The 12,297-nt window shown below is 51.2% G+C and overlaps 1 protein-coding gene across 1 annotated transcript in view; it reads left to right on the forward strand.

Annotated features, from left to right (window-relative positions):
• FHOD1 (formin homology 2 domain containing 1) overlaps nucleotides 1-6,436 on the forward strand; it is a 127,578-nt gene extending 121,142 nt beyond the window's left edge. The window contains exons 23-26 of the mRNA XM_018552957.1: nucleotides 386-578; nucleotides 3,552-3,714; nucleotides 5,193-5,369; nucleotides 6,110-6,436. Coding sequence (XP_018408459.1) covers nucleotides 386-578; nucleotides 3,552-3,714; nucleotides 5,193-5,369; nucleotides 6,110-6,192 — 616 coding nt within the window. The 3' untranslated portion in view covers nucleotides 6,193-6,436. The remainder of the gene's footprint in view (nucleotides 1-385; nucleotides 579-3,551; nucleotides 3,715-5,192; nucleotides 5,370-6,109) is intronic.
• Nucleotides 6,437-12,297: the final 5,861 nt, after the last annotated feature.

Here is a 12,297-nt window from a genome sequence, read left to right on the forward strand (position 1 = left end):
CTCTCCCCCCTCTCTCTCATTCTCTCCCTCCCCCCTCTCTCTCATTCTCTCTCTCTTTCTCTCCCTCCCTCCCACAAATGGCAAGTGATTGTTAAATGGACCATAGAAAGCAGGATCTGTGTCTATACAGCAGCTATAGTGGCATTAGATTGCAAGCTCCTCTGGTGCAGGTGCTTGCGGAAAGTACAGTTCTATGTACTCTACATGTAAATGTAATACATTTGAATGGGCCAGTATTCCTTCACATACAGTATAGGCATGTTAAATAACTTCCTGCAGCCAATGAGAATCTAGCCACCATCCATTTGGAACAGTTCAATATAAAAGGTGACGGATTGGTTCCTCCATAGTGTTATTAATGAATGACTTTGTGCTCCCTCCGCAGGTTCCGCTCGTTCCTGTTGTATTTGGGGTACACCTATTCATCTGTCCGGGATATGAAAATTACCCGTTTCTGCCGGATTATTAGCGAATTTGCTCTGGAGTACAGAACCGCCCGCGAAAGAGTCTTACAGCAAAAGCAGAAGCGAGCGGCTTACAGGGAGCGCAACAAGACGCGAGGGAGGATGATCACAGAGGTAATCTCAGTGCAGAACCAATAACATGACTTTGTCCCAGTGAGATTTACATCAGCTGTACCGTAAAACAGTACAATGTCGCCATCTTGTGGTGAGTTCATATACTACACACCAGTGGCTTAAAGGATTATAAAACCCTCACGTTTTTTTGCATATATCTATTGCTAGCAAGCAGTAGATATATGCAAAAACATTTTTTTTTAAAAAGGCAACAGATAGGTTTAAACTTACCTGTGTCTCCGCCGCGCGCTCCATCCCGAAGATCTGAAGATTCTCGGGTGGCCGCAAAGGATCACGGGGCGGGCACGCGCGCAGTTCAGATCTTCGGCCGAGAGACGCAAGGTAAGTCAACGGAGACAGCGTGCCCCCGCATAGACTCCGTGAGACAGGAAGTGCCAGGAAGAGAGAGGAGTCAGCGCTGGATAAGAGACTGCCACCAGCGCTGGAGGGACTCCTAAAAACTAAGGGAAAGAAGATGATCGGATAAGGAGGCATCATTTAAGGTAAGTCCTTACATTGGCTTTGGGGGGTGGAAAACAAAATTGCCTTTAATGTCACTTTAAAGTACATTAGGGCAGGTGCACTAATAAAACAGGTCCTCGCCTCTCCCCGTAGGCTTGGATTTGGTAGCTGGTGCTATAGAGAGACTTCTCTGCAATGAATGAGTGTCATTATGTGTGATACTGTTATACAGAGAAGGACACACCTCCCCGTGGCTGCCGTTTTCCTTTCCCACACACTCCCTTTAGGGCTGCTGGTACCTCCTTTCCCCGCACATCACCCCAGGCCTGATGCTCCCTTCCCCGTGCACCACCTCAGGGATGCCGTTTCCTTCCCCGTGCACCACCTCAGAGATGCCGTTTCCTTCCCCGTGCACCACCTCAGGGATGCCGCTTCCGTCCCGGTGCACCACCTCAGGGATGCCGCTTCCGTCCCGGTGCACCACCTCAGGGATGACGCCCTCTTCCCCGTGCACCACCTCAGGGATGACGCTGCCTTCCCCGTGCACCACCTCAGGGATGCCGCTTCCTTCCCCGTGCATCACCTCAGGGATGCCGCTTCCTTCCCCGTGCATCACCTCAGGGATGCCGCTTCCTTCCCCGTGCATCACCTCAGGGATGCCGCTTCCTTCCCCGTGCATCACCTCAGGGATGCCGCTTCCTTCCCCGTGCATCACCTCAGGGATGCCGCTTCCTTCCCCGTGCATCACCTCAGGGATGCCGCTTCCTTCCCCGTGCATCACCTCAGGGATGCCGCTTCCTTCCCCGTGCATCACCTCAGGGATGCCGCTTCCTTCCCCGTGCATCACCTCAGGGATGCCGCTTCCTTCCCCGTGCATCACCTCAGGGATGCCGCTTCCTTCCCCGTGCATCACCTCAGGGATGCCGCTTCCTTCCCCGTGCATCACCTCAGGGATGCCGCTTCCTTCCCCGTGCATCACCTCAGGGATGCCGCTTCCTTCCCCGTGCATCACCTCAGGGATGCCGCTTCCTTCCCCGTGCATCACCTCAGGGATGCCGCTTCCTTCCCCGTGCATCACCTCAGGGATGCCGCTTCCTTCCCCGTGCATCACCTCAGGGATGCCGCTTCCTTCCCCGTGCATCACCTCAGGGATGCCGCTTCCTTCCCCGTGCATCACCTCAGGGATGCCGCTTCCTTCCCCGTGCATCACCTCAGGGATGCCGCTTCCTTCCCCGTGCATCACCTCAGGGATGCCGCTTCCTTCCCCGTGCATCACCTCAGGGATGCCGCTTCCTTCCCCGTGCATCACCTCAGGGATGCCGCTTCCTTCCCCGTGCATCACCTCAGGGATGCCGCTTCCTTCCCCGTGCATCACCTCAGGGATGCCGCTTCCTTCCCCGTGCATCACCTCAGGGATGCCGCTTCCTTCCCCGTGCATCACCTCAGGGATGCCGCTTCCTTCCCCGTGCATCACCTCAGGGATGCCGCTTCCTTCCCCGTGCATCACCTCAGGGATGCCGCTTCCTTCCCCGTGCATCACCTCAGGGATGCCGCTTCCTTCCCCGTGCATCACCTCAGGGATGCCGCTTCCTTCCCCGTGCATCACCTCAGGGATGCCGCTTCCTTCCCCGTGCATCACCTCAGGGATGCCGCTTCCTTCCCCGTGCATCACCTCAGGGATGCCGCTTCCTTCCCCGTGCATCACCTCAGGGATGCCGCTTCCTTCCCCGTGCATCACCTCAGGGATGCCGCTTCCTTCCCCGTGCATCACCTCAGGGATGCCGCTTCCTTCCCCGTGCATCACCTCAGGGATGCCGCTTCCTTCCCCGTGCATCACCTCAGGGATGCCGCTTCCTTCCCCGTGCATCACCTCAGGGATGCCGCTTCCTTCCCCGTGCATCACCTCAGGGATGCCGCTTCCTTCCCCGTGCATCACCTCAGGGATGCCGCTTCCTTCCCCGTGCATCACCTCAGGGATGCCGCTTCCTTCCCCGTGCATCACCTCAGGGATGCCGCTTCCTTCCCCGTGCACCACCTCAGGGATGCCGCTTCCTTCCCCGTGCAACACCTCAGGGATGCCGCTTCCTTCCCCGTGCACCCCCTCAGGGATGCCGCTTCCTTCCCCGTGCATCACCTCAGGGATGCCGCTTCCTTCCCCGTGCACCACCTTAGGGCTGACAACACTGCTTGGGGTTTCAGTGCAACAGAGCCAATGTTGTCAGCTCAACCTGGAAGTTATGAGCTCGCTGGGTTCCTGTCAGGTTCAATAGGTATTTTAATGCACTTCGATCATTTAATTTGCATATTAGCAGCTCCTGCTGGCAGAATCTGAGACAAAATGGCCAATAGCTGATATTTAGAGATCCGAACAATTCTGCTATTATAATCTATAATATATCGAACATGTATAATCTGTATAATGCATGTGGTTTACATTAAGGTTCTTCCTCCATCCAGTATGGCTGGATCACATATTCCTGTATATTAATGTCAGTGTCTGAATCTTCACAGACTGCAAAGTTCTCTAACGCGGCGAGCACCACGGAAAACAACGTAACAATGACCAGTTCTAGGTTACACACACAGACGTCCCAGGAGGGCCACGAAAACATGACCAACATGCTGATCTCTTCCAGCGGAGAACAGAACACACGGAGGAGCAGAGGCGTCAGAAGTACGAATTGTCATCTGTCTGTTTTGTTGGAAATTATCTCTAACTAGTGATCCTTTAAAGCCAGGGGTGGGCGCCTCCAGCCGTTGTGGAACTACAAGTCCCAGGAGGCATTGCAAGATTCTCACTGCCACAGGCATGACTCCCAGGGACAGATGCATGTTGGGATTTGTAGTTAAAGCACAGCTTGAGGGCCGCAGTTGTCCACCCCTGCTTAAAGTGTATATAAAGCCAAGCTTTTTGGGATATAGTAGGGAAAGGTCAGAATTAGGGATTCACCGATACTACTATCGATAGCGGTGCCGATGCCGAGTATTTGAGCGAGTGCGAGTACTCGCCCAAATGCTCCGATGCCTTGCCCTATACTTCCTGTATCAGGAAGCCGAGCAGCGCGTCATTCCACGATTGGCGAAAGAGCATGGAGCCGGCTTCCCGGCCAATCAGGAAGCCAGGCAGCATGTAATGACGTGCTGCGCGGCTTCCTGATTGGTCGGAACCTGGCTAATCATGAAGCCGGGCGCCATGTAATGACGCGGCACCGGGATTCTGATTGGTCGGGAAACCGGTTTCATGCTCCCTCGTCATGAGGTGACGAGGGAGCATGGAGCCGGCTTCCTGGCCAATCAGGAAGCCGGGCGCCGCGCCCAGCTTCCTGATTGGCCAGAAAGCCGGCTCCATGCTTTTTCGTCACCTAGTGACGAGAAGCATGGGGACAGCTTCCCTGCTAATCAGGAAGCCAGGTGGCGAGTCGTTACACGCCGCCTGGCTTCCTGAATGGGACTTTCGGTATCGGCGAGTACCAAACAAAAAATATCGGTATTGGTGCATCCCTAAATCTTAACCAGGTTTTAATTTTGCTACCGGTTTCTCATTGTGATGATTACCCTTCATTTCCTGTCCCAGAGACACGACAGGAAATGAGAGGCAATCCCTCCAAAATGCTTCATTTAAAGATTTGATTAAATCTGAACTTCAACCTTGTATTAGAAGCTGCAACAAGTCAGATAGAGCCGGCCTCATTTCCTAGCTGGAGGATGTCTAGCATCATCTAGTACTTTGCTAAGGCTAGGGCCTTACTGTTCCTGGCCCACCCCTTCCATTCAGTTCTTTCAAGCATGGAGGATCACTATCACATGTGGGCATTGCCTAGGGTGGTCTGCATGTAAATACAGCCTGCCTAGGAACACCCACTCCTCCAGACTTGACACCCACCCATCAAGGCATTTTAATATTTGCATAACTCCCTCCAAGAGCCCGCCCACTGCTTGCATCAGGACTGAGGGCAGTTGAGAGGAGTACTGAGACAGCTGGAGCGTGTTGGGAGTCTGTGTCCTTGGACAGTAAAATATCTAGTTGGATGGGTGGATGTAAGTCACCCGAAGTATGATGTCTACCAAATGAGCAGAGACCAGGGACTATACTATAACATGCAAAGACCGCTCCTTTCTGTACTCTTTCTAACCCCTGTATCCTTGTTCTAGGTTTAGGCCGTGCCAGTCCACCTGACCTGTCCGGGAACAAGGAGGAGTCGGCGACGTCCCCTGTAGACACTTCTGATGAGATTATGGATAGACTCGTGCAATCTGTGACACAGAACCCCAACCCGAGGGTGATGGCTCCGAAAGAACGCAAGAGATCAAGAGCAAACAGGAAATCCCGTAAGTACAACTCTGCCCCCTGCTGGCAAATTCTGGACATGACTTCCTGCCTTACAGCCGCTACATTTGGTATCTGTCATACAGGAGTATATAGTAGGTGGCACAGGAGAGCATTCTCCTTAACACAATCCCAAAAATAAGAGCATTATTCCGCTTTTCAGGGCAGTGGGCGGAGCCATGCAAATCATTTCATTCAGCCCCATCAGGCAATAGCCTTTGTGTAGCAGCTTTTAACCTCTGTTGTTTCTTGATTGACTTCCATTAGCGCAGATTAAAGGAGAACTATGAGGCGAGTGATTTTCACTCAGCCTCATAATCTGAGCCGACGTGTGACAATGAGACTGTCACAGGTCGGCTCAGTAGATCGGGAAGTGAGCGAACACATACCGGCGCTCGCTCACTTCTCGATCTATCCCTGCAGAGAGCCGTGACTGTCACTCATGGCTCCCTGCAGGGATTCCCCCCCTCCCCTGTCCGATCCTCCTGTAGCTCGCGGTATACTGAGCTTTGGGTGACGGGAGGACGCTAGTTTGTGTCCTCCCGTTACCCTTAGGAGAACTATGGGGGAAAGCCCTGACCCCATAGTTCTCCTTTAATTGACTACCATGGGTTGTGTATCAGTTGGGGAGGGGAGGGGGGGGGGGTTCTCCTTATCAGTAGAACCTATCACTTTGCCTAAAATCTGCTGCCTTTATTGTTTCTCATTCATAATTTCCATGATTGTCATCCTCTCTCCACAGTGCGGAGAACCTTGAAGAGCGGCTTGAGTGACGATCTGGTGCAGGCGCTGGGACTTTCCAAAACCTCAGAGGTGGCCGTGTAATCGGCTCCGCCATAGACTTCCTAGGTATCAGTCCACTGCCCCCCTGTGGTGGGATCTGGGCCACCGGCCAAGCAAGCTTAACACTCTTTCCTTGGAGCGGGAGGGTTATCATGCATGGTACCCCCGGACAATGCCAAGCAGGAGCCAACATGAGAGGTGGCGCATGCAGAACCCGGCTATCGTTGCTGCATCACTTTACCGTCCCTGAAGACCTCTTCTGAGTCGTCCATCCATCCTCATCCGCTCCAGGAGTTGTGTTGGAAAGCTGCAGCTCTGCGTTCCTAAGACTTCTACACGTCGACACATCCAAGGGCTTGTCTGTCTGTCTGTCTGCAAAATACTGTCTGTAGGGTCTGAAAGCCACAGAGGCCCGTGCCCAGGAGATGCCCGGCATGGGTACAGCACAAACGTTTATCGGTATTTCTTGTACTTCCCAGCATGCTTGTGGCTGGTTCATGGACCGAATGGGAATATAATATCCTCTGCTCACCAGGAAGGAATGTCCGAACAGAATCCGTTTCCTCAACTCGCCTTCATCTCCATGGCTGTACGTGTCCCCCCGGCACACGATGGCGGTGTCCCTATCTGAGAGCGGCAGAACTGGGAACACTAGAGTTGTTTACGGCCCATGTACACTTACTTAAAGAGTTGCTGTCCATTCAGACCTAACTTTGTCAGAGGACGTTCAGTACCAGGACCTGTGTGATTTGGACTGCCTGACCTGTAAGGGGGTGGAGTGTACCCCCTGCAGGGCTCCGTATGCCGTCCATAGGAGCAGACTATGCACTTGGTAGGCATGGCATGGGATTACAGTCACTGTACAGGGCGGATGTAGACTCTGTACAGCTTGCACAGGGCTAAAAGGCGTTCAAAATGTACATTATATTTGCTAGCTTGGATCGCACCCGTTGCATAAGCTCTGTTTATAGCTACTCACCCTGAGAAACACTTCACAGAGACAAGATAAAGATCGATCGAGAGCAAAGATCAAGCATGGAACCAGGTATTGAATAATCTGTACTTGCCGTCTTCAGCCATTAGATGGCGCTGTGCTCACGGCCTGTATATGATCTGCAGCAAGGGGAGACCTTGGAACAATGATGCTGGGGATGTCAAACTTTACATAACGGTATTTCCTCCTCTCCTGAGGTCTGCTGTAAGATGAACCTGATTGCCGTATCTGCACCAAATCCAATGATATAATAGATTGGCCCGGGGCGTTGGTGTTGGCCCAGGCAACAGAAGAATCGCTGTGTGATTACATGGATGGCGGCTCACCAGTGACAGGCACCGTCCACCCCACTTCCTCCTTCCTATTACACAGCTCGGTTTTCACAGGGCGACTGCATAGGTTGGCGACATCCACTCAGGAACCAATGAGTAATGCAAACGCACAAAGCCAGATTGCAGCACATCGCTCGCCGACAGACTCTCTCCTACTTCTCCCAATGCGTTTCTCCCCTTAGGCTGGCCATACACTTGCCGATATTCCCACTCAGCCCGGTCTGTGGCGCCCGCAGCTGTCTGAATACCCAAACAGTGACCGCAGCTGTCTGAATACCCAAACAGTGACCGCAGCTGTCTGAATACCCAAACAGTGACTACAGCCGATCGGCCTGGTTCCTTCCACAAAAGTCAATTTCAAAATTCTGCCAGACGGATTAAATTTCGGCCAAGTCTACAGGAAATTCGAGCACCAGCTTTAGTCATGAAGGTCCCCTCAGCCCCTATTGGTGAGAAATGCGTTGAAGGAGCAGAAGAGGGTCTGGCGGTTTGTATCGGGATGCTGCCGGGAGGAACGGGTCCCACGTGTGCACTTGCAGCCGCTGGATGATCTTTAAGACCGTCTGGAGGGGTCGGTCATATTATTATTTACATGAGTTGGTGACGCCGATGAGCGCTTTTCCCAGCCCGGCCCGTGTCACAGTGCTGCTTTGTCACACTGGGGTCCCCAGCCGGCACTTCCTGGTGTCCCCAGAGTGAGCTCAGAGACTACAAAATCATGTTAAACCACTGACCAGTGTTTCCTTGTATCCCTGTGAAATCTTTGGTTCTGTTCTGTGTTCTTTCTTCCACTGTGGAGAGCAGAGGATCCACCTTCGTAGGTCTATGTACCACTGTAGAGTTAAAACGGATCCCTTTTAGAACTCATGTTTCAGTGTTTTCTGGACATCGGCGGGTTAAATAACTCACCAGCACTTTGTATGTCCCATAGAAAGTCCCTGGTGGGTATCACCCCCAACCGGTATCCTCCCAAAACTAAACCATATCACCGTGGATGAATATTTATTGTATCTCCATGTCTCTGACAGTCACGGGCCTGCGGAGGAATGACAATTCTTGGGCCGGGTAGATGGTCATCAGTAGTGGGGGAGGGGCACAGACGCAGCGTGATATGAAAGGGTGGGGAGATCAGCTAACAAGGCCTGCCACTGCTCAGAGAACCTGCACTGACATGAACCCCAGAAACCACTATACTGTGTTCCAGACTTCTAACTGCCTCCATCTAATGCCGTCACATGTGTATTGCCGATCGAACTGTTGTCAGCATGACAGGAAGTGAGGGGGGAATAGATATGGGAGAGGCGCTGGGAATACTGATAATCGGTGGTGCCATTTGGCAGGACCCAGTGGGCAGGACCCAGTGGCTAAGGCTCAGTGGCCTTGGTCATGTTGCTCTCCTAACTCTGACGGGGGTTCCGAGAATCAGATTCCAGAAAGAGAAAGCACGAAGAGCGCCAAGGCACAACTGAGTCCAGGAAAGCTTGAATTGTTCATTGTAGAAGGGGGGGGAGGCTGACGCGTTTTGGGGGTCTGTGCACTCCCGCTTCCTCAGAGCTTGGATGTTGTATATATTTTAATAAGGACTCAATGGCACAATTAGCAAACTGAATTCATATGAAGTTTGTGTTCTGTGATGCTGCATTCGGAGGGGATACGGTCGGATATTTTGGACTCCTATATAACGCACAAAAACGTAAGAATTCAGTATCCTGAGTCATACAGAATCCCCTCCGAATGCAGCATCACAGAACACAAAGTTCATATGAATTCAGTTTGCTAATTGTGCCATTGAGTCCTTATAAGAATATACACTGAGTGGCCAGATTATTATAACCACCCCATCAGTACTTCGTTGGGCCGCCTCGTGACTCCACGAGATGGTGAAAGGTGATGCGAGGAATCTGACACGGCACTGTTGTCCTTCTGTTGTCTTGTACCAGTCTTGCCCCTCCCCCGTTCTGCCCTAATATTGACTAGTCGCTGACGGCCACAATTCGCACGTTCAGACCCAGATTTTCAGCTGACAGTCCAGTCTTTAAACACTTTAACAACAGCTGCTCTTGAACATTTAACAAATTCTGCTGTTTTGCTGATACTCGCTCCATGGCTCAGAGCGCCAACAATCATCCCACGTTCAAAGGCTGTTACATCGCGTTGTTTCCTCGTATCTGCAGAATCACTTCTACTGTCGTGGTAACCAACCCGCTTCCCTATTTATAATGGTCTGGCCCTCTAGCAACTTCAGCGCCAAATTATAGCTAATTATAGCTAATTTGCCTACAAACGTCAGGTGGTCATTATAATCTGGCCACTCAGTGTATACAACATGCAAGCTCTGAAGGAGTGTCCAGACCATGAAACGCGTTGTTTTTTTTAAACTGTTAAAGTTCCCTTGGACTCATTTGTGGTTTGGCAATCTTCATGCTGTATTTCTTTTGCTGGAAGTTAGGGGAGTTTTTCCTAACAGATCCCTGGTTGGCAATAAAACACAAAGGAAGTCCTAACCCTCCCTACTCTATACAAAAGTGACACAAAAAAAAAAAGATTGTCTGGCCCTACACTCGTGTCACAGGTTTGTCTGCCAAATGTGTAACTTGAAACACTTTTAGAACGATTTCCTGTAAATCTTTTCCCCGCTCATCCTGGTGGCTCGCTCCATTCCCCGTGATCCCATCCAAGGCAAAGGTCGTGGCAGTCTTGTCCCGTCTCCTGAGAACAGAGCAGAACTCTGTACTTGTAAATCTTTTACAGCTGCTGGGTGCCTAAAATATCCCCCAGACGATGATTTATAGGCGGAGCAATAAAAGTAGGAGGAGCAATAATAGAGACCTGTAGCACTGCTACTCTACAAGATTCTGACGTGTCCAGGTCAATGGTTGGTGGTCAAGTGCAGCTGGTTGTGTGCGGAAGACAGAAGAAAGCGCTGCCTGGGATGCCATGGATTTTAGAATACTCTCCATGGCCAAATATTTGTGGACAGCTGACCATCTCACCTACCGTATGACCATCACTCCTACCGTATGACCATCACTCCTACCGTATGACCATCACACCTACCGTATGACCATCACTCCTACCGTATGACCATCACTCCTACCTTAATGACTATCTCACCTACCATATGACCATCCCTTCTACCATATGACTATCCCTTCTACCGAATGACCATCGCTCCTACCGTATGACCATCGCTCCTACCGTATGACCATCGCTCCTACCTTAATGACCATCGCTCCTACCTTAATGACCATCGCTCCTACCGTATGACCATCGCTCCTACCGTATGACCATCGCTCCTACCGAATGACCATCACTCCTTCTATGACCATCGCTCCTACCTTAATGACCATCGCTCCTACCATATGACCATCCCTTCTACCATATGACCATCACTCCTACTATATGGCCAACCCTCCAAATTATGGAGTTCAGGTGTTTCCAGTGAAGCGTTCTGTTGATACTATAGCATACAATGTAATTTTAGACACTTGGGCTCCTCCAATGTTCTGGTACCAGTTTGGTGAAGGCCCTTTTCTGTCCAGCATGACTGCCCCCTGTGTACAAATCCATAAAGACATGGTTTGTTGAGTTTGGTGTGCAGGAACTCAAGTGGCCTACACAGAGTTCTGACCTCAACCCTACTGAACACCTTTGGGATGAATTGGAATGGTGACTGTGAGCCCGGCCTTCTCCTCCAACATCCAGACCTGACCTCATAAATGCCATTTTGGCCAAATGAGCACCAATTCCCACAGGCACAAGGAAAGCCTTCCCAGAAGACATTGAGGTAGCTGGAGCCACATAGCGGGACGGATGCCATATTAATGACCATGTTTATGGGATGTCCATACTCATAAGGGCTACAAGACCCATGCAGACGTTTTCCCTTTTAGCGCATAGCAGGCCTATCGGAACAAAACGCATAAGGATCCTTATTTATAAAGTTCTTTATTTCCCCTGCCCCATGTTACAGTATCGAATAGAATAGGAAGGTGCAGAACACTTTAAAGTTTCCATACGCTGCGATTGGTTGATCGCACGCCGCCTCTTTCTAGACCAAGACGCCACTCATTCGAGGGATCGAAGCGCGTCGGGCTTTCACCCTTATTTATTTTCCCGGAGGTTTTTATCGTGCCTTGATGTGTGTACAGCGGGCGACCCGGAGGTCTTTTTAGCATCGTTTTTATAATGAAGAAATAAAACGGCCCCGCGGCCCCCACGCTGGCATTTTTTACAGCGGTTTCTAGAAGCCGTAAGGTGTCGTGTGTGTATATAGTAATTCTTCAGCGTGCTGGGCGCCTGCGGGGCCGGGCACAGACTCTGTGCCATGCGGAGAGAGAGTGAAGCGCAAACTCAGAAACAGTATTATGAGACGATTGTACCACTTTTATTTCCTGTCCGTTCACTCTAATCATACGTGTAGGGTGTGTGTTTTATTGTAAAGCATACAACTTTTTGTTTTGTTTTTGGCTCTCCAATAAAGTTATTGAAATACTAAGACTGCGTGTTGTCAAGGTTACTGCTTTTTAGGACTCGCTGTGTTGAATACGATGGGCCGCCGACACACCAAAGCATCCCGGAAGTGTGGTGCTGCACAGTGCATGTGAGCTTCCTTGGTGCGTTGGGGCTCCAGAAGTTGCTGATCCATTAATTGCCACTGAGTGTGAGGCGCCCTTTTTTTTTATTAACCCTTTCATCACCCTAAGGGCCCCGTCACACCATCAGGAGTGCGTTCGGGCCAATGGAGCACAACCCGGCCGGCTCAGTTTTTTTGGGGGGGAGGGGGCCTGGCGGTGCATTGAACTAAATGGCAACGTAGCC

Source organism: Nanorana parkeri, unplaced genomic scaffold (genome assembly GCF_000935625.1).
Source record: "Nanorana parkeri isolate BGI_ZX_2015 unplaced genomic scaffold, ASM93562v1 scaffold6, whole genome shotgun sequence".
Classification (NCBI taxonomy): domain Eukaryota; kingdom Metazoa; phylum Chordata; class Amphibia; order Anura; family Dicroglossidae; genus Nanorana; species Nanorana parkeri.